Source organism: Ursus americanus, chromosome 17 (genome assembly GCF_024610735.1).
Source record: "Ursus americanus isolate L20-20 chromosome 17, mUrsAme1.1.p, whole genome shotgun sequence".
NCBI classification, from domain to species: domain Eukaryota; kingdom Metazoa; phylum Chordata; class Mammalia; order Carnivora; family Ursidae; genus Ursus; species Ursus americanus.
In genome coordinates this window covers 17,198,030-17,219,297 of record NC_142143.1, presented here as the reverse complement: position 1 = coordinate 17,219,297, position 21,268 = coordinate 17,198,030, and the positions used below count along the sequence as shown (strand labels likewise).

The window sequence follows — 21,268 nt, the reverse complement described above, 5'->3', positions numbered from 1 at the left end:
GGGTGCCAGACATGTAAGGAAAGCCATTTTGAATGTTCCTAAAGCCACGTGGGAGACGTCAAGTGACACTAGAAGAAATGACCCAGCTGGTCAGCTCACAGAATTGTGAGAGAAGTCACTCAACTTCTGCCTTCCTCCCTGGCTCTGTGGCCCATCCCAGCCCCCTCCACATTCAGCCAGACCCGCCTTCGTGGTGCTCAGAGCAGGGGGGCGGTGGGTCAAAGACGTGGACTCCCACTCCCCTCTGCACCCCTGCCTTGGAATTAGTTTCGCTGCACCCATCACAACTTCTCTGCCGTTTCTCTAGAAAACCCTGAGTCCTAGGTTTTCTGTGAGTAAAAACCACCTGTGCATCTTGTTACAATGCAGATTCCTGGGCCGTGATGATTCTGCCTCAGCAGCTCTGGGGCCTGCCTGAGGAGGGTGGGAGTGTTTATGTGGAGATGGTCACAGAAGATGTGGGGTGGGGACCGTGCTTGGAGAGACTCTGCCCTGGGCTCACAAGGCTCTGCTGGTGAACAGAGGGCATTTCTCGGTCACAAGTTGTTCTTGATGAGTCGAAGTGTGAATGTATATGAGAATGCGTGTGAATGTGTGGGAGCGTGTGTGTGTGTGGTGTGTGCGTAGGGGACGTGTGAGTGTGAGCGTGTGACTGTCAGCAAGTGAGCATATATGAGTGAGCGCGTCAGTGTGAACACATGACCGTGTGAGTGTGTAAGTGTGAACGCAGCACTGTGCACACGGGAGGGGGAGGGACGAGACCCGGTGGGGGGCCGCACAGTTGGGTGGCAGTGGAGCGAAGGTGCAAGCAGGGGGAGGGGTGTAGGTGCCCCGGGAGGAGGAGGAGAAGGGCTTCGGTGTGGGACGCGGTCAAGTCCACAGCCGTGGTTGCTGGCACTGGAGGCCGGCGGTTCCCGACAGCTGCTTTGCTTTTCCTACGCACACAAGCGCCTGTGCTTTGGCTGAGTCCAGAAGCCTCACGTTATAAAAAGGTGTCCTGTGTGGGTCATGGAAAATGGGCAAAGAAAACCATCTGGACCTGGGAAGGGATCTGGGCTAGAGCTTGGCAGGCAGCTGGGCCCTCCTGAGGCGCCCACCGCCCCGCTGCCAGCCTGCCTGTGGCCCGTGGCCACGCTCATACCCTGCCTGGGCGGTGGGGGATGTCACCTTGTTCAGTACCCGCCCCCGAGTCCCCCTCCCTCCCCCCGCCCTGCGCCTCTCTTTAGGCGAACTCTTGGCACTGGAGCTGGGGATTAGATGTGCTGTGCTTTTCAGAAATTCTCCACTGCCGTTCGGAAAGTCACAGACATAATAATAGTAGTAATAACACTTGCTAGCATTTACTGAACATAGGTCTCCGTTCCAGACACCACGCTAAGTGCTTCTGGGGCATGAGCTCATTTAATTTCAACTTGCATGATCACAGACATCTTCTGGAATACTGATCCTGAAATTAACATTTAAAGCGAAGTGCAGATATCCCTGCTTAAACCAAAACTTTTAAATAAAAATAGAGAGGAAGAGGCACCACCAGAAGTGTGCGCCCCAGTGAGTCAGCACAGGTGGGCACACCTGCATGAGCAGCGGCCAGGGGAAGAAATGGAACTTTCCCAGTTCCTGGGAACCCTCTGCGATCCTGCCCACCCCCTGCCCCCTGCCCCCTACCCATTTCCCAAAGGGAGTTGCCATCCTGTCCTCCAATGCGTGGGTTAGGTCCGCCTGTTTATAAACCTTCTGTGAATTGAAGCACACAGTAGGTAGTTTTTTGGTGTCTGGTTTCTTTCCCTTGACGTTGTGCTAGTGAGAATCCGCCATGTGGTTGAATGTGGCAGCACCTCCTTCATTTCCTTTGCTGTAGGGGTTCCACGTGCTACTCCACTGAGTTTTATCCAGCCCTTCCGCTGTGGCTGGGCTGTTTTATTTTTTTTGATTTGGGCTATTACAAATAATACTTAGGTAGCTCTACGTGTTATTGTTTGGTTTAAGGAACTATTATTATATGTCCCTGTCCAACTCACGGTCTAAAGTGCTAGATTCAAATCCCAGATGGACTACTTCCTTGCTCTGTGGCCTTTGGGGAAGTTCCTTAACCTCTCTGAGTCTCGTGTCTCTCTGGAGTAGCACCAATGGCTGCCTGATGTCGGTTTCCTCACCTCTCAAGCAGGAATGAACAAGATCTACCTCCTGGGACTGTGGCAAAAGGTCAGACAAGGCCCCTCCTTGACTCCTCCAGGAATGGTTGTGAGAGCAGAGGTCATTCCTCTGCAAGCTCCATGACATGCTCAGCCCCGAACCAACATTTCCCTGTCCCTCTGTTCATATTGGCAAAAAAAAAAAAAAAAAAAAAAAAAAAAATTATTCCTGGACTATAAGACCGTAAACCAACGAAAATAGTTTGCTCATCAGAATAACAGCTTGGCTGGGAAGACTCCCACACCTTGGCTAGCACCAAGCCAGAAGCTATTGTATCATATTCTATTTGCCCAACCCCCGGCAGTTCCCGGCTTTCCAAGACTCACTCCAAACCATCATCTCCAGCCCTAAACCCTGTCACTGTCCTCCCAGACACCCTCCCTCTGAGACATCCCTCAGATGTTGTCACGGTGATGCTCTCCCTTACTGCAGGAAGTCCAACAAACCGTTCTGCTTGGCCTGTGGATTTTTCTGGTCTTTTTTTTGAGGGGGGGAGTGTTAACATTAAGTTAACATTAAGTTAACATAACTTAACATTCCTCTATCTTCTCTCCTTTCTCCTCTATCATCTCATTTGATCTTCCTAAGAGCCCCCAGAGAGTAGGTATTATTTATTCCCATTTTGCAGATGAGGAACCTGAGGCTCAGAGAGAAATCAAGTGATTTGCTCAAGGCTACTCAGTTAGGAAGTAGAGCGTGTGAACTCAAATCTGGCTGCCTCTAAGTTCTGCTTGACTTGGTGCTTAGTGCTAAGCAGGTGGGAGCTAGTACTCATGTTGCTATTACCAGGAGCCAAGCTGGACCACAGGGAGCACAGACACGGCCCATTAGGGCCCCTGATGGTGCAGAGGCCAGGGCGATGGGGCTGAGAAGTCCTGGGGCCCTCCCCTCCAGGCCTTTGCCTCTGACCTCTACCTCCAGCATTGTCGTCTGGTGCTGTTCTAGACCCTCGGGTTACATTCTACACTGGGATATCTGCTCATCTGGACTAACAGGTTAGCAGTGAAGATTCTCACCCTTTGGCTTACACCAGGCCAGAAGCTCTTGTGCTATGTTATATTCACCCAGTCTCAAACATGTGTTACTCTATGTTCATATTTAACTGATGGTTGAGAGCCATGGATTCAAGTCTTGGATACAGCGCTTGCTGGCTCTGTGAACCTTGGGAAAATTACTCAGCCTCTCTGAGCCTCACTTTTCTCTGGAAGGAATAAGGCCTAACTTACCTTAATTTCCTCGTCAATCAGCCACTATTTCTTGAGCACCTACCATGTGCCAGGCATCATTCTGGTTTGAGCAGGGAACCGCACGGATCCCTGTGCTCTTCTGTGCCTTCGTCCCTCCAGTGGGAGGCGCTCTTTCTGTGAATCCACCCTTCTTCCTCTCCCACACCGTCACCCCACATTTTTGCCTAGTGATTGCCTCCTTGTTCTATCTAGACTCCCATCTGATGTCCTTTCCTCTGGGAAGGCTTCATGGCCCCTGGCAGAGCACGGACCACTGTTCACCGAAATGCTGGGGAGCTCATGTCTCCCCGTCACCCGTAAGCCTCCGGATTTCCTGCACCCTGGCATCCTTGGTGCCAACTGCAGGGCTCGGCACAATTTAGTTAAGTTAAGTCTCAGCACAATTTAGATAGAACTTCCGTTGTCCAGGTGGCCCGAGAAGCCAGTATGATGGCCACTCCAGGCAAATCTGCCAAGTTAGCAGCGCTCCAAGAAACTAGGACTTACTCGAGATAGTTTGCAGGGTTATTTGGGAGGCTTGCTTTATAGGGTTTTTTGGGAAGCTTAAAGAAAACACACATGAAGTGCTGGGCATCTAATAATAGCTACGTTGGCTGCTTGCTATATATCCAGCTTAAAAAGTATTTTACATATTTAACTCACTTAATCATTTCAACAGTCTTGAGAGAGGGCTGTCATTGTCATCAACTTGCAGGTGAGGAGACCAAAGCACAGGAGGCCTGGGGAATTTGCCTACGTCTCCACTGACCCAGCCCATAGGCAGCAGAACTGGGAAGGAGACTGTGACCTTGAGCGCCGCAGGCCCCGCTGCCCAGGGTGCTCGCACCCCGGAGACAGTGGGAAGCGTCCACAGAGCACGCTAGCACACGCTACAGAGCCCGGCTGATCTTCCTCTTCCCCGGTTCACTGAGGGCCAAGGCCGTGGCTTTGGGCAGAGAAGTTGGAGCCAAACACAGCTTCCCTCAGAGTCCAAACTCTGTTCTCCTGTCTCTCTGGATGAGGCCTCAGGGCCCATGAATTCTTGCCTCCTTGTCTCGGCGGCGAACAACTCCCCAAAGACAGCAGCAGCTTGTCTGTGTGGGAAGCTCCGGCAATATTGATGACAATCGAATCGATCAGTTCATTCATTTATGTAACAGACATTTATTGAGCGTCTGCTCCGTGCCCATGTGGACGACGAGCTCTAAACAAGGCAGTAGAGGCCCCTTGCCCTGATGGGCTTATGTTCTGGTGTTGGGAGGGACAAGGCAAAACCAAAACCAAACAGAACAAAGGAAAGATATTTTCAGGGAGTAACAAGTGCTTTGTAGAAAACACCACAGTTACGTGATTGACCGTGGCTGGCTGGTGGGGAGATGCTGCTTCACAAAGGGCGGTCAGGGAAGGCCCCGCTGAGGAACTGGCGTTTGAGCTGAAACTGGCCATGTGCACGTCTGGGGAACAGCATCCCAGGGGAAGGGAGCAGCAAGCCAAAGGCTCTAAGGCAGAACAAGGTGGGTCTGTTCAAACAGCATCCGAAAAGGCCAGTGTGGCCACACCGTTAAAACGAGGTTGAGGAGATGAGGTCAAATAGCAGGCAGGGGCCCAATCACATAGGTTTCACAAGCCATAAGTGGCGGGAACTGCTGGCCACCCACTCCCTCCAATATCCAGTCTGTCCTCTTCCACAGTAATGAAACCTCCCACACTTAGTGGGGGGCACCTGGCCACCTGAAAAAAAGACTACATTTCCCAGCCTCTCTTGAAGTCAGGTACAGTCATATGACTAAGTTCTGCCAATGAAATATTAGCAAAATTACCTTCCTTGAAAGTTAGCTGGTGTGTGCTTCTACTTTCCCACGCCTCCTTCCATCCTGCTACTGGGACCCCTGATGCAATGACTGGCAACCTAGCTGCCATTTTGTACCATGAAGAGGGAGACCCCACCCTGAGATGGTGGAGCAGTGATGTCAGGAGCTTGCGTCCCTGGGGACTCTGTGAGTGGAGCTTGGGTAGCAAGTCTGAACTGCCTTCCTCCCTTCTCTACATACAGGAGGAAGAAAGGAACAAAATAAAATTCTCTTTTGTTTCAGCCACTTTTATTTGGGATCTCTCTTAATCTTCAGCTGAACAAAAGCTGCCTTTCTGATTGCTATCCACTAGAAAGATTATGGGTGACTGCTATGTTTTTGGCTTAACTGGATAGATGTTGCCATTTAAGGAGATGGTGAAGTCTAGGGAAAACCAACCAACAAGGTTGGGTGCGATTCAAGAGTTCTCTCTTGAACTCAGTTTACTCCAAACTGAGATGCATGTTATACACCCAAGAGGAGCTAGAGAGAAACAAGCAGCTGGATATTTCAGTGTAAACCTCGGGGCTTGAGTGGGAGGCAGAACTGAAGGTACAAATTTGGAAGCCGTCATAATGGGGTTGCGACTTCTTAGAAAGCCCCCAGAAGCCTTCAGTCTTCCAAGGGGCTGATGGCTTTGCCTTCCCTGTTATCTGTAAGCTTCACTCGATACTGTAGATTCTTGGATAAGAATTGAATTTTGGTAAATCAAGTTCCATTATACATGTACTGGACAAACTTGCCATCTCACAAAGTCCTTTGTAAATTGCTATTATTGGAAGGTCAAGTTTCTTTCTGTCACTTTTTCTTCTTTGACCTGTTTAGTTTATTCACATTTTGGTATTTTGATGTATCCTCAAGCATGTCCTTCTTGCATCTTCTTTCCTAAAGTAAGAAAGAAGAATTTAAAACTTTATTTTAAAAATGGAAAGCAAGAGTGTTACAGGGGGATTCATAGGGTCGAAGAAACACAGAATTATAGCATTGGAAAAGAACTTTCTGATCCAGACACCTGCCTGGAATGGGTTCCATGTGAGAAATCACAGCACATTAGGGCTGGCAGGGACTTCTGAGGTCTAGTAGGCCAATGTTTCCCAGGTGCTGATTTATGGAATGGCACTGGGTTTCAGGGAATTTTTTCCCACTTACAAAACTTTCAGTGCTGAAGGTATTTATTTTGACTCACCCAGACACAAATGAACAAACACAAACTTTATTCTCCATGGTCAAGCCAAAACTGGGAAATTTTTTAAAAGTTTATCCATTTATTTTAGAGAGAGAGAGAGAGTGGGTGGAGGGACAGAGGGAGAGGGAGAGAGAATCTCAGGCAGACTCCATGTCAAGCACAGAGCCTGACACAGGGTCCCATCTCATGACCCCGAGATCATGGCCCCGAGATCATGACCTGAGCTGGAACGAAAAGTCAGACGCTTAACCAACTGAGCCACCCAGGGGCCCTCCAAAACTGGGAATTTTTAATGAATCCATATATAAACATAATTGAGGATTTGTGAGGTTTTATTAAGGATAATGAATTTAAAAGGAGGCTTAATACATTCCTAAATTCACCGAAGAATATATGTGCTATGGACTGAAAGATTAAGTCCCCCCCCCCATTCTTATGTTGAAATCCTAATCCCCAATGTGATGGTATTTGGAGGTGGGGCCTTTGGGCGGTAATTAGGTCATGAGGATGGAGCCCCCATGATGGGATTAGTGGCCCACAAGAAGACACCGAGAGAGCCTGTGTCCCCTCTCTCTGCTCTCTGCCATGCGTGGATACAGCAAGAAGGTGGCTGTCTATAGCTGGGAAGCAGGCTCTGGTTCCCTCACGGCCAGACTCCAGAACTGTGAGAAATAAATGTTTGCTGTGTAAGGCACCCAGGCAATGGTATTTTTGTGCTAGCAACCTGAATTAAGACACTATGCCTGGTGCGGATTTGTCCTTGCTGAGACACAGACACCCTCACAGGTAATTACGCAGTTTTACTGATCAAGAATTCAGATAGTGTATCATTCCAACTCTCATTTGACGGAGAGGGAAACTGAGGCCACCAAACATAGACATATGTTACACAAATACGTATGTTAACCAAACATATGTGTGTATAGATACATACGTACATATATACACGCATACATATTTGGCAGAGATAAGGCTGGTGTTGAGAGGACTTGGATGTGAGCACAGGGTGGGTGCTCGGGGGTGCAGATGCTGGGCAGATGTGGGGGGTGGGCATCAGATTGTCCAGTGAATGCCGAGTCACCCCCTGAGCAGGCAGGAGAGATGACAAATGAGACTGGTGGGGAAGGGGGCGGTTTCCAATAATCACAACATGGGCTTGAGTGCACCTAAGTATACAGCGGAAATGGATTAATGGTAAGAAGGGGGAAATCAACGTGTGGTCCAATAAATAATTTATACAACCTCTTGAAGTGATGGGCCGCTCAGCATTAAATGCTCAGCCTTTGAGATGCCACACCCCACCCGCTTCTGTGTAAGACGTCAGCTGGGTGTATGGCAGAGAGCTCAGGTGACACTTGGAGGGAGGGGATAAGGGGCCTGGGTCAGGGATTGCCACCAACTTCGAAGACTCCCTACGGGGACTTGAAGGAGTCATCATGTAATTATACTCGTGGCTGTGATTTATTACAGACAATGGGAACAGAGCCAAACCAGCTAAGGGTGAGGGTGCATGGGACAAAGTCTAGAGGGAACCAGGTGCAAGTTTTGAGACTCTTCTCTCTTCTCCCAGCAGTCACACAGGGATGCACTTAATTCATTAGCAACCGGTTGTGACAACACATGTGAAATGCTATCAGGAAAGACTGACGGAGCCAAGGAGGCCAGGGACTTCACTGGGGTTCAGTCACGTAGGCACCCTTTGCCTAGCATGTACCAAAGTTCCAGACTTCCAGAGGAAGGCAGTTGTTTAGCATAAACGATATTGTTTGTACCAAGATTTTGGGCACAGCAAGCCACTCTCATCAGTTCTGGGAGTGGTGACAGCCCTGCCTGAATCAGAGTTCCCAGGGCCCAGCCAACCTTGCAAATAGTCCAGACCTGGCTATGCTAACTCCTTTCCACAAGGGGCCTTGGGTCCACTTGTGTCTTCTCCAAAGCTGGACCCATGATCACTGCATCACCATGGGTTCTAGGTTCTGCTGGAGGCCGTTTGCTTTCCGAAGTCCTGCATATCCTGAGCTGGCCACAGGAAGCTAAGAGTGGTGGGGCAGGCCTCCTCCCCAGCCAGACACAACCTTCCACCAATGCTGCCATCCTGTGCCAGAGCTGGCCTCACTGGGGCTTCTTTCCATTCTTTCCCCTCCAAGTTCCTTATGGGAAAGTATGGCATGACTCTTCTCCCGCTTAGTATCTATATGCCCTCGCTCTGATCATCTCTCCATGGCTTGGTCCTAAGGCAGGAGGGAAGGCAGTACAGGACCCTGGCATTTGAACTGCTTTCTCTGCCTTCTTTTCTTTTCTCCTTCCCACAGGCCACTGAGTTGCGAACACGTGGCTTCCCGTGCCTTCAAAGCCACAACATCATACTCAGAATAAACTTGGGCATCTGGGCAGCCAGGCCTGGCTGCTGTTAATGTGTTCATGAGAGCTAAAGAAATATAGAAAGTCCTTTTCTCTCTTGGCAAATGTTGGCTTCCAATGCTACTTGGAGATTCAAAGCTGACGAATCTTTTTTTTTTTTTTTTTTCTGTAGATGGGACCTTTCTTCCATGGGGAGAGAAACCTCCTGGCCTATGTTTGGCCTGGATGGCTCAAAAGGTGGGTGAAATTTAATATCCACACATTTCATTCCAGAGATGATAATTTACATTTGTATGATGCTTTGCAATGGAAATGTGCTCTTACGAACATGTCACAGTAACTCAGTGATATTCATTGTACAGGTTTAAAAAAGCATATTCGTTGTACAGATTAAAAAACCAGAGAGAGAAAGAGGGCCAGTTAATGGTAGAGCTTGGACTCAAACTTATGTCTTTAGACTTTGGTGTCCAATAAACTTCTTACTATATGATATTCATTGTTAACTATCAATCTTTATTGACTTTTGTATTCTCTGGACAGATGAAAATGTGGTTTAAAAAAAATCTTTTTCATCCAGTGGGATGAGCTGAATAATGTCTGAATAATAACCCAAAGATGTCCACGTCATAATCTATGGAAACTGTAAATATGTGACCTTATATGGCAAAAGGAACTTTGCAGATGTGACTAAGTCGGGGATTTTGAGATAGGGAGATGATTCTGATGGTCTGGGTGGACCCTATGTAATCACAAGGGTCTTGGTAAGAGGGAGGCAGGAGGGTTTCAGAGATAGACATTGGAAGATGCTATGCTGTGGCCTTGAGAATGGAGGATGGGACCACCAGCTAAGGAATGCAGGTGGCCTCCAAAGGCAGCTAAACCAGACAAGGAAACAGATTCTTCTAGAACCTCCAGAAGTGACACAGCCCTGCTAACAATCTTGACTTCAGCCCACTAAGATTGACCTTGGACTTCCAGTGTCCAGAGCTGTAAGATGATAAATTTCTGTCATTTCAAGCCACTAAGTTTGTGTCATTTGTTACAGAAGCAATAGGGAATGAGTACATTCAGCGTCTGTTCTTGTGAAAGAATCCGTCTTGGCCTCCTGGGGAACCACCCTGCCCATACTCTCCGTCCTTGTGCTGTGGGCGGGGCTGATCCCACTTCTGGCTCCCGGGTGGAGCATGCTATTTGGACCTGGCCAATGAGAGCAGCACATTCTCTGTCCCTGCTAAGGGATGAGCAGTTGGCCACAGCTGGGCACATCAGGGTGAAGCACTAGACTCTTGCTGGGGCGGTCGGGAAGGAGGCGTGCATTTTCCACAGGGAATACGAGCTGAAGCAGGTAAGCCTCGAGCAGGTGGCCCACCTGAGAATGAAAACACCAAGGACAGCAGAGTAGTGGGCTGGAGAGAGACACTGTCCTGAAGACATGGCTCAAAACCTTAAATCCGTCATGCCTAAGCCAGATTTGCCCCTCGAAGATCCCAATTACAGGCTTCAAAGTCCCCTTTTGTTCGTGCTAGTTGGGAGTCAGATTGTTCCTGACTAATAAAATTACTGGTCAGGAGTGACCTAAGTGATATTATTTGGTGATTAATTTTGTTGAAGTTTAATGCTATTGAGACGCATGTGCTTGTCCAAATGGCAGTGCCTTTATAATTAAAACCAAGGAGAAAATATGACTCCTTTCACATAACAGATCCTAACCCTTGTCTGTTGGGACATTGCTTTTCTGAGGCTTTATCACACGTGGCTATTGAGACCCAGGGAAGGGGAATGATGTGCTTCCAGCCACGTGGTCAGCTGGTGGCCGAGCTGGGCTCAGAACTCCTGCCTCTGAGCTTTCCCAGCTCTCCAGCGAGCGCTCTCCCTCCCTCCCACTTTTGTGGCTCTGGAAATGCACACCCTGCTGTGTGCAATTAGTCCTTGCTGCTCTCCCTTGCTGATCAGCATTCCCAATTTTGTTTTCGGAGCCCTAGGTTTATCATGATCATAACGAGCTTATTTACCATCTTGAATATTAACAATTTTGACTCCACAGAATCAGGTTTGTGTTCCAAGGTTATTGTTGTTTACCCGCACCCATCATTCAACCTTTTTTGAGAAACATCACTTTGAGGACAAGACACGCACGCACCCCCTCCCCGTAGAGGTCACGTTTCAGAGGATTTCCATTTGAGTTCCTAATATTGGTGGCACTGGTCTGACACATCTGCCTACAGGCACCAAGCTCATCTGATGATCCTAGAGTGGCCCCAGAGTCAGGACAGGAAGGGATCTTAAAGCATCCTTGTCCAATCTTTCTGTTTGTTTTTTCAATGATTTTTTTCTACAATTTAAAGATGTCCTTTTAAAATGAAGACTTTATTTTTTTTTAGAGCAGTTTAAGGTTCACAGCAAAACTGAGGGGAAGATACAGAGATTTCCCATACATCCCTGCCCCCAGACACACACAGCCTCGCCATTGCCAACATTCCCCAGCAGCGTGGGACTTTTATTACAATCAGTGAAGCTACGCGCGACACATCATCCTCACCCAAATGCATAGTTTATGTTCGGGTTCAGTCTTGGTGGTATACATCCTATGGGTTTGGACAAATGCTGAATGACAGATATTCATCATTATGGTATCATATGGAACGTTTTCACGGCCCTAAAAATCCTCTGTGCTATGCCTATTCAGCCCTTCCTCCTTGCTAAGCCCTGGCAACCATTGATCATTTCACTGCCTCCATAGTTTTGCCTTTTCCAGAATGTCATGTAGTTGGAATCCTACGGCGTGCAGCCTTTTCAGATTGGCTTCTTTCACATAGAAATCTGCATCATTCCTTGCAATTTCCACTTGGAAAAGGGAGGCTGGAAAGTCAAGTATGTGTCAATCAGAGTTCTCCATTGAAGGCAACTACTCTGGAGTGTTCAGAAGGAGCTCAGCCTTGTCGATACCCTGATTTTGGACCACTGGACCCCAAAACTGTGAAAGCATAAATTTCTGTAGTTCGAAGCCACCAAATGTGTGGTGATTTGTTTTGGGTGCCACAGAAAATGAATACGCTGTCACTTGGCACCGACGCCAAGGTTCCTGGGGATGAATGTGGGACAGGGTCCTGTGAATTCACAGCTCCTCCAAAGAGCCAGACTCTTGGGCTCTGCCTTTGCCACACGGCATGTACGTCTGATGGGTAGAGCCGAGGTCACTTGCTGTATCTTAGCTGCAAGGCATGCTGGGAGCCGGCTTCCGTTCTGGGTCGTCCCTGGAGTGGGAGGGACTTGCAGTGCTCAAAGATGCTGGGTGGCTGTAGATATGACAAGCATCCTCTCCAGAGGGGCTCAGCTAAAGTCACAGTGTTATTAGTCTACTTGGGTCGCTGTAACAGACTCTGTGGCTTAAATAATGGACATTTATTGTCCCATGGTTCTGGAGACCAGAAGTCCAAGACTGAGGTTCTGGAAGGTTGATTTCTGGGAGGTCTCTTTCCTTGGCTTGTAGACAGCAGCCTGGTGTCCTCCCAGGGCTTGTCCTCTGCAAGTATGCCAGAGAGAGCGAGCTCTAGGGTCTCTGCCTCTTCTTATCAGGACACCTGTCCTATTGGATTAGGGCTGCATACTTATGTACTATCATTTAACCTTAATAACCCTTTTGTTTTAAAGATTTATCTATGGGGCGCCTCGGTGGCTCAGTCGGTTAAGCGTCTGCCTTTGGCTCAGGTCATGATCTTGGGGTCCTGGGATTGAGCCCCGCATCGGGCTCCCTGCTTGCTGGGAGTTTGCTTCTCCCTCTTCCTCTCCCTCTACCCCTCACCCCCACTCATGTGCTCTCTCTCTCTCAAATAAATAAATAAAATTAAAAAAATAAAGATTTATTTATTTATTTGAGAGAGAGCGCGCGCGCGTGTGTGCGCATGGGGGGAGGGGCAGAGAGAGACAGAATCCCAAGCGGTCTCCCCACTGAGCATGGAGTTTGACATGGGGCTGGATCTCATGACCCTGAGGTCATGACCTGAACTGAAATCAAGAGTTGGACACTTAATCAGCTGCCACCTAGGCGCCCCCACCTTCATACCCCTTTTAAAGCTCTTGTGTCCGGCAGTCGCGCCGGCTTGACGCATCTGCACATGAATTTCGGAGGACCATTCAGTCACAGCGGTGGCGCGGTGGTTGGAGGTGTGCTGTGCTCTGTGCACGCTCGTGGCTCCGAATCCCTCTCTTAGGTCGCCCCCCATCACATTTGGGCATGCCAGTCACCATGTGTCTAGAAGAGCAAGGCTGGCTGGCTTCTGGCACGTTTCACCTTACTGCTTGGCAGGAAGGGGGCACAGGAGGGGAGGAAGTGGCCAATTCCCCTGTGACGTTGGTGGCGCAGCCATAGGTGCTGCGTCTCCGTCCACGCCTTGCAGTCTGTGTGTTCATAGTTCTCAGTGGCAAATAACAGAAGCCACCTGTGGCTTAGGTGGAGAAGGAATTTATCGAAGGATTGATGGGGGGTGACTCAGAGAAATGCTAAGAGGCCCAGGAGATAGCTAAAAAGTCAGCAGGAAGAAGGGAGGTGGAACGCCACAATCCCAGTACACAGTCAGTCCAGAGAGGCCACCACTGCCACGGCCATGGGATTTTGTGGTGCTACCACGACAGTGGATTCTCTGCCGTCCCTGCTTTTCTACATCAGCAGTTCCTCACTCAACGTACTATGGGTGCCTCTGATTGGTCAGACTTAGATCTGCGTAGTTCCTGGCAACAAATCTAAAAAATATGTATTATCATTCCCACTTTACAGATGAGGAAACTGAGACCCGAAGACGTTATGTGACTTGCCAATGGCAAGTTTAGGTCAGCCTGACTCCAAAGCCCACGCTCCCAGTAACCACACCTGGTGCCTCAGCCCCATTGCTCGATAAAGGACACGTGTACTTCCATGTAGTTTCAGCTGGTCATTCCAGTTGCTTCTACCAGCAATGTAAGTGTATCCCCTTTATACTCTGCCCTTCCCAGTGTCAGGGGAAATGTATCATTTATCACAAACCCTTTGCTGATTTGCTGGACTGAAATAGTGTCTTCTTGTTTTGGTTTGCTTCTCTTTAATTATTGAGGTTGAACATTTCCCCATATTTTGTTATCCACTTATATTTCCTTTTTGTATGTATGAGAAATCCCATCCATGTTTTTTGTTCGTGTGTCTACTGGGGTCTCAGTGGTCCTATCTTAGTTGTTCACATGAACTCTTTACAAATAGCAAAGAAATTTAACTCCTTCTCTCTCTCTCTTTTTTTTTTCCTAACGAATATTTTCACCATATTTTTATTTCCTGTTTAGTTTTGTTCATTTTCCTTTGACAAACAGGAGCTTTGCACTTCAGGGCCAAATATTTAACAATTATTTTTCAGGCTGCCTGCGTAACACAAGGGACTGTTTCAGGGGGAGACATCTCTAGCCCTGAATACTTGGATAATACCTCTTTTTCATGCCCTGCCACCTCACAATACTTTGGGGTCAATAGGCTTAGAGGAGTCCTTTCATCTCCAGAGAGAGGGTCATAAACAAGTCTGAGAGGCATGGTTTTTCACTACCCGCTGGGGCAAAAAAAGGACAAAGATGAATATTGTTTGCTGCAATCATTGACACAGACTCCTCTCATCCTCCCGTCTGAACAGCTATGCGCAGGCAGAGAGGAGAGGCAGGCAGGGGGAATGCTGAAACCCGGGTTTAAAATTCACGGAGCTTTGACCTGCAGGCGCGAAAGACTCTGAAAGTGAGCATGTCTGTGAGTGCAGGGCCTGAAAAGCTCTCCTTTAACTCCTCATTGCCCACCCCCCACACTTGCGCCCCCAAGCTCCGTTAAGGGTAGATCTTGATACAGCACGGTCTTGATAGGAGGTCCAGAGGAGGCTCTGTTAGACATCTGGAGAGCCTGTAGACATAGTTGATACACTGAAGCCTGAGTCTTGGAGCCACATAATGTGGCACTTACGAGCTATGCAAATGGGAGCGAGCCCCTTCATCTACCAGAGGCTCAGTCTTGTCATCTGTGTAGTGGGAGACTCGTGCCGGCCTCGTGTGATTGATGCGAGGATGAGGGGTGGCGCACGTCATGTGCTTAGCAGAGTCTGGCCTGCGGTGAGGGACCCAGAGCCCATTCTAATGCATCAGGAAGGTGATTGGCAAGAACTTGCAGGTCATCTGTTGTGTGCCCAGCATTGCATCAGGTCAGTGGCAACTGGTCCCCCAACATCAACCTTCACGAGCTTACAAGGTACAGCCCAGGAGCCAGGGCACAGCCCACGAGGTGACTCTGCAGCCGTTCGACAGCGCAGAGGAGCTGAATTATAGAGGAAGGGCTTCGCATCTTACAAGCAGGGAGATACCTCTGTAGGCTGAAGTGTCAGGGAAAGCTTCTCGGAGGAAGTAAGGGCTTGAGTTGGGTTTTAATGATTTAAGAAACATTTTCTCCTTTTATTAGGACATTTTTTCCTTCTGAAAATGAAAATAGCTGTATGTTTTTCCTTTTTAAAATAATACATACTCTGTAAAATTACTTAGACAACATGGTAAATTGATTTTAAAAATCTCAACCCCCAGGAATACCTACCATTAGTACTTGTATAAAATGTGTATATTTGGATACGAATGTAATTAGATTTGCTTATGTATTTATACAAAAGCAAGGGCATATGTACATACTGTGTAGTAACGTCTTTAACTGGTTCGGTCATTTCTTTTGTAGTGGCTGGAGTATTCCATCGTATGGAGGTTTTATACCTTTTTAAACCAAACCCTAGTTGCTAGGCCCTTAGGTGATTTTGGCACAGCTAAGGACATGAGTATTCAAATTCTTTCAGCCAATATATTGGCTTAGTGATTTTCGTCACATTATTGTTGGGTCACTTTCCAGAAGTGTTGTTGAGGTTGTATTGATTTATATTCACTTCCACCATCAGTACATAAGGATTCTCTTTTCCCTACACCATTCCCAGCACTGGGTCTTGCCAATATTGTATAATTTCTGCCAGGCTGCAGGTAAAAGTGATATCACTCATTTAATACGTATTTCTAGATGGCCCTGTGTTAACACTATCACACTAGGCACGATAGAGACAGGGCCCCAGCCCTCCCCTCACAGAGCTCAAAGACCATAGGATTGAGAGACATTAATTAAGCGGTTCCTGCAAATTTGTGAGGGGGGCTGTTATCATTTGCCTTTCTTAGATTATCCAGTCGGGCCCTTAGTAAATGACATAGAATGGGCCCATGGAGGTTTTACGGTGATGTAACCTCTTGTTTGTCAGTGGACCGAGGAGATGGCTGCTCTCTTTTGCCTCTGTCAACTCGTGAAATGATACAGACGAAGGGACAACACTAGAGAACACCCCGAGGGATTTTCTAGGGGAAACAGACAAAATCAGTTGGGGTTTTCTGGCCTCATTTCTATAACATCCTTGGAACCGTATCAATTATTAATGTCTTGGGGACTGCGCCATGCCCATGGGGATTATATCCTGATGTGGCGTGCTTTAATTGCACAACATGGGATAAAATAAGAATTGTATAAAATGGTGCTGGAACAACTGGTATTAAAAAAAAAAAAAAGAGAGCCTCCATGTTTGCCAGACAGCCGAATTTCACTCAACATAGATCAAAGACTTAACGTAAGTGCTCGAACTTCCACATAAATGCTTCAGCAAGAGAACATGGGAGAAAATCTTCGTGGCATTGAGTTAGGCCAAGGTTTCTTTAACAGAACACAGAAACACGAGCCATGAAAGAAACACTTACTAAAATGGACTTCAGTTTTGAAAACTTTTGCTCTTCAAAAGGCACAGTTCTGCAGACTGAGAGCAGATATGTGCAAAACACGTATCTGAAAATGGGCTCGCATTCAGAAAATATGAAGAATTCAGTAGTATCACAACTGATCATAGGAAAATAAATAGTGGTTAAAAATGTGCCAAAGATTTGGACAAACGCCTCACAACAGAAGATTTTGGAATGATTAAGAAACACATGAAAAGATGCTAACATCACTGGTGATCACGGACATGCAGCTAAGACGAAAGTGACAGATCATTAAACGTTCAGTAGAATGGCTAAGATAAAAAAGACTTGACAACACCAGGTATTGAGGATAGGAGAGTCTCCTTCTTTGCTGGTAGCGATGCAAAAACGGTACAACAGTCACTTTGGAGGAGAGGTAGGCCATGTCCTGTAATGTGTCCTAGGTATTTGCCCAAGGTTAATGAATACATTTGTTCATACGCAGATTTGCACTCGAATGTTCTTTGCAGTGCTCCTCCTATTAGCTAAAACCTGGCAACCGTGCAAATGTCTGTCGGCCGATGGACGGATGAACAGATTGTGGTGAATCCACACTGTGGAATACTGCTCAGCAATAAAAAAGGAATTCCGTATTAAGGTGAATGAATTTCAAAGTAATTTTGTTAAGTGAAAGGAGCCAGCCATGGCAGGCTACATAGAGCATGATTCCATTTCCATAGATTGCAGAAAAGGCAGGGGCACGTGGGGGGCTCAGTTGGTTGTGTCTGACTCTTTAGCCCAGGTCTTGATCTCAGGGTTGTGGGTTCAAGCTCTGCATTGGGCTCCACACTGGGCGTGCAGGCTACGTTTAAAAAAAAAAAATTGTAGGAGAGACAAAACCATAGTGAAAGGTGAAAGAAGGATGATCAGTGGTTTCCTGAAGCCAGGGTCTGGGCAGGAGATGGATGGTGGAGGGCGGGTAAGAGGGAACTGTCTGGACCGTGGAAATATTCTGTAACTCGATTGCAGTCCTGGAGTTTATATATACCGTTTCCAATTGCCTCAACTCAGCAAACTGTACACCTAGAGTTAATAGGTTTTATTTATGTGTTAAAGCTGGGAGAAAAAAAAATCAGAAAAAAAATGAACTTTCTTGGCTCTCTTCTTATGTATTTCCTGCTTTGGTATGATTTCTATTTTGAATCACACGTGGGAGTGAGAAATCGTAAGGTTTTCGGTTAGAGGTTCTCAGTGTCTTCATCACCAAAGCATCGGAGGCCCTTTGGTCATGCGCTGGGGGTACCAGTCACCTCCAAGGCGTCTGCTGCTCTTGTCCTCCAAGCTCTGTGACTTTCCTACCAGGCTTGGGGCCCCGGAGTCTCTGGTGACACAGGGGCCACTGTGCCGGGTTCCTGCCTCTCTTGGTGACTGCAGGTGCCCTCTGCCTCCCTGGGCACAGGGTGGGAGGTGCTCCCACCCCCCTTCAGAAATCTCCCCCAAAGCCTCCCCCCCCTTTCTCCCTGGCACTCTCTCTCCCATAGTTTCACATTTGTCTCCAAGAAAGTCTTTTATCAAATCCCTCAGGCAGGTAGCAAGAAGCTGCTTGAAATGGAGGGGTCGTGGAGAAGTGAAAGATACAGGAGAACAAACACAAGTGAACTTTTCCATAAATGACTGGGCCATGGATGTCAAGGTGTGCATGAGAGATGCTGATGTTCTGAGGAGCAGCAGGAGGTGGGGGGCCCGGCAGGATGGGTCACAGGGGCACGCGGAGGGCCTAGCAGGGGTGACAAGGGAGACAAGCAGTGAAGGCACCCAGTAGTCATCGTGTGCCATGTCCTCTCTCTGGCGTCCTGCCCATCAAGGCCTCGGGTCACACAGGTCCACGTGGTCTGTCCCAGCCCAACTGGCGGTCAAGCAAGGAGAAGAGAGCGGACTCCAGAGCCCCTGCTGCTGCCTGCCCTCTGGCTTTGTGACCTTGAATCTGCCAACACCACTGTGTGACCCTGGGTATGTTATGTCACCGTTCTCTGCCTCAGTGTCCTCTGTAACTCGAGGATAGTAGTGGCCCCCATCTGGAAGCAGGTGGGGAGGGAAAGCACACAGAATGCCTAGAACATGGCCCGGCCCAAGGGAGCCATGTGGACGGCGGTAGCTCCCCGTCACCATTTCTGAGCTGGGCGTGGGGGTGGGCAGAGGCAGCCGGGTCATGGGATGGGAGCTGGAGAGCTTCCTTCCGGCTCATCTGGATGGGAGTTTGGAAGTTGGCCAGGGCCTGCCGGAGGGAGGAGCAGCTTGGGATCTGATTTCCATGCTATGCGTGGATGGGAAGGGTGGACGAGGCCACACAGGGGGTGTTGGGAGTGGGGTTGAGCCCTAGGGTCCAGCAGCCCTCTCTCCTCTGGGAAGGAAGGAGAGGAGCCTCTGGGGCCTAAACTGAGCAGAGGGGCAAAGGTAGCCTCAGACAGTTAACAGAGTAGGGGGGGGGGGATTTCTTCCTGCCTCCTTTGTCTCCCGCATCTTTTTCTTCCTCTCTACTTTTGTCTTCTCTGTCTCTTTCCCTTCTCCTAGCCCTCTCTGTCTTCCTTTCTTTCATCCACACTTTGTTCCAGAAAGCTTGCGAAGAAGAGTCTGCGCTCCGAGCTATGTCATGAGTAACCCAGTTGTGTACCTGCGGTTTACCTACCTGTAGAAAATCTGCACCTCAGGTCACCACACGCTGTGGGCAAATGGTTTTTGATTCCACTCCACAAATATTTACTGTGCTCTGGTTAACTGAGCGTACTTTGTGCTCGAGGTGCCGGAGGGATGCAAATGGGCAAGGCCAGTCCTCAGAGGAGCCAGTCGGGGGCCCCTGGCTGATGTTGGCAGAAGGCAAGCCCCCCTTTCCCAAGGGTGCTAAAGAGCTCTCTGTCTCCCCGGGCCCTGGGCCCACTTCCCTCTCCACCCAAGTGCAGAAAGGGGCAGGGCTGCCAGTCCTGCAAGGTCTCAACAAGACTGTGCATTGAAGGTGTAGTGCGCGGGAACGAGGCCGAGCCCGGCCTGCAGGTATGGGGCCTGCGTGGTGAATATCTGTGGGCTCACTGCTGATGGCACACAGGAGCTGGGATTCTGATTTCACATCTATTTCTTCCTTGCCTGTGTGTTTTCCAAGATCATCCATATACATAGAACTTTCCCCTTAACACATTTTTCAGGACCACACCAGGCTTTGAAAGCGGCAGCCCCAATTTTATTTGCATTTTATTTATTTATTTATTTTTAAAGATTTTATTTATTTATTCATGAGAGACAGAGAGAGAGAGAGGCAGAGGCAGAGGGAGAAGCAGGCTCCCTGCGGAGTAGGAAGCCCGATGCGGGACTCGATCCCAGGACCCTGGGAGAGCCAAAGGCAGACGCTTAACCAACGGAGCCACCCAGGCGCCCCTGTTTGCATGTTATTTAGTTCAGGCAGAACATTTCAAGCTTAACAATCAAGCAAGCTTTAGCCAGGTCCTAGGATGAGCACAGTTCTGGTTTCCCAGAGCTCTCTGGGTTAAAGGGAATTAGAAAAATAAGGGAAAATAAGTTCTGAAGAGCAACTGGGGGTTGTAGTTGGGAAGACTGTTCCCCAAAAGCTTTAGGCTCTGACTTCCTGGCCTTGGTGTGACATGGAGCCATCTGTGAGTAGTTCTGACTGATAAATGATGAACAGAAGTGACACGTGCCTCTTCTGGGCTGGATCACTGAATTGTTCAAGCGAGGCCTTCCAGAGACTTCCTCTCCTCAGGCATGGCAACCAGCATTGTTCTAGGTGGGGGCTGCTTTGGCCTCATCCTTGAAAAACACCACGTGGACAGCCCCTCTGCTGGCCCACCGCAGACATGGTGGAGTGAGATGTAAGCCCTGGTTTTCTTAAGCCACTGAAATTGCAGCATCACTTGGCCTGTCCTGACCGGTATACTGGGGAAACAGAAACCCTGATCTGAGAGGCAAGTCCTTCTTTATCCTGTCTTCAAAGTTCAAAATTCCAAATCTTCTCCCTTCTCCTCAGTCTTATCTGGGCTTTATCTGGTCAATTTTTATCATGTAGCATGAGTAAAAGAGGTAAAAAAAAAAAAAGTTTTGTTAGAACAGAAACTTACAGAAAGCAATGAGTCCATTTGAGGTTGGGAAGTTTACAGTGTGACGGGGGAGACAAGAAATGAAACCTTTTCCCTCACCCCTAAAGCAATCTAACTTAACTTTGTAACCCAAGAAGGCATTTCTTCTCCATCTGTGACTTAGCTGTACCTACCCAGTGCCAGTCATGAAGCTGAGGGTTAGAGAGAGACAGAGGTGAATGAAACCCAGCCGAGTGGGTACAGTGACCCAAGAGGGGTTTGGACCTAGTGCGCAGAGCACCGAGGAGGAAAGAAGCTACTTCAGGTGAGAAATCAGGGAAGACTTCTTGGAAGAGGTGGTAGTTTACCTATGAGAGCCTTACCCATCCCTGTATGTTTGGGCCAATTCCCGACTGATGTAGAAATACGAAAATGGATGTGGGGCGTGGCCCACCACCTTATCCATCATGTGGGTCAACTCAACCCTCTGTGACCCACCAGAGATTACACTTCTGATTTCTTCCTCAGTCCTGTGACTTCTCAGACTGCCTTATGCATGTCCGGACTTTTGTCCAGGTACAGTGTGGTCTCTGCCCTGGATGGTGAAAGGCCAATTGGGTGATC

General features: G+C 48.3%; 2 protein-coding genes across 5 annotated transcripts in view; both read left to right on the top strand.

The window, feature by feature from the left end:
* Positions 1 to 13,609, top strand: part of TXNRD1 (thioredoxin reductase 1) — a 188,624-nt gene extending 175,015 nt beyond the window's left edge. For all 4 annotated transcript variants that reach the window (XM_087868798.1, XM_087868794.1, XM_087868797.1 and 1 more), the window contains 2 exons: positions 8,989 to 9,053; positions 13,591 to 13,609. In XM_087868798.1, the coding sequence (XP_087724924.1) occupies positions 8,989 to 9,053; positions 13,591 to 13,594 (69 nt within the window). In that variant the 3' untranslated portion in view covers positions 13,595 to 13,609. The remainder of the gene's footprint in view (positions 1 to 8,988; positions 9,054 to 13,590) is intronic.
* Positions 13,610 to 13,719: 110 nt separating this feature from the next.
* Positions 13,720 to 21,268, top strand: part of CHST11 (carbohydrate sulfotransferase 11) — a 259,986-nt gene continuing 252,437 nt past the window's right edge. The window contains exon 1 of the mRNA XM_087868800.1: positions 13,720 to 13,770. The gene's annotated coding sequence lies outside the window, so the exon portion shown is untranslated. The remainder of the gene's footprint in view (positions 13,771 to 21,268) is intronic.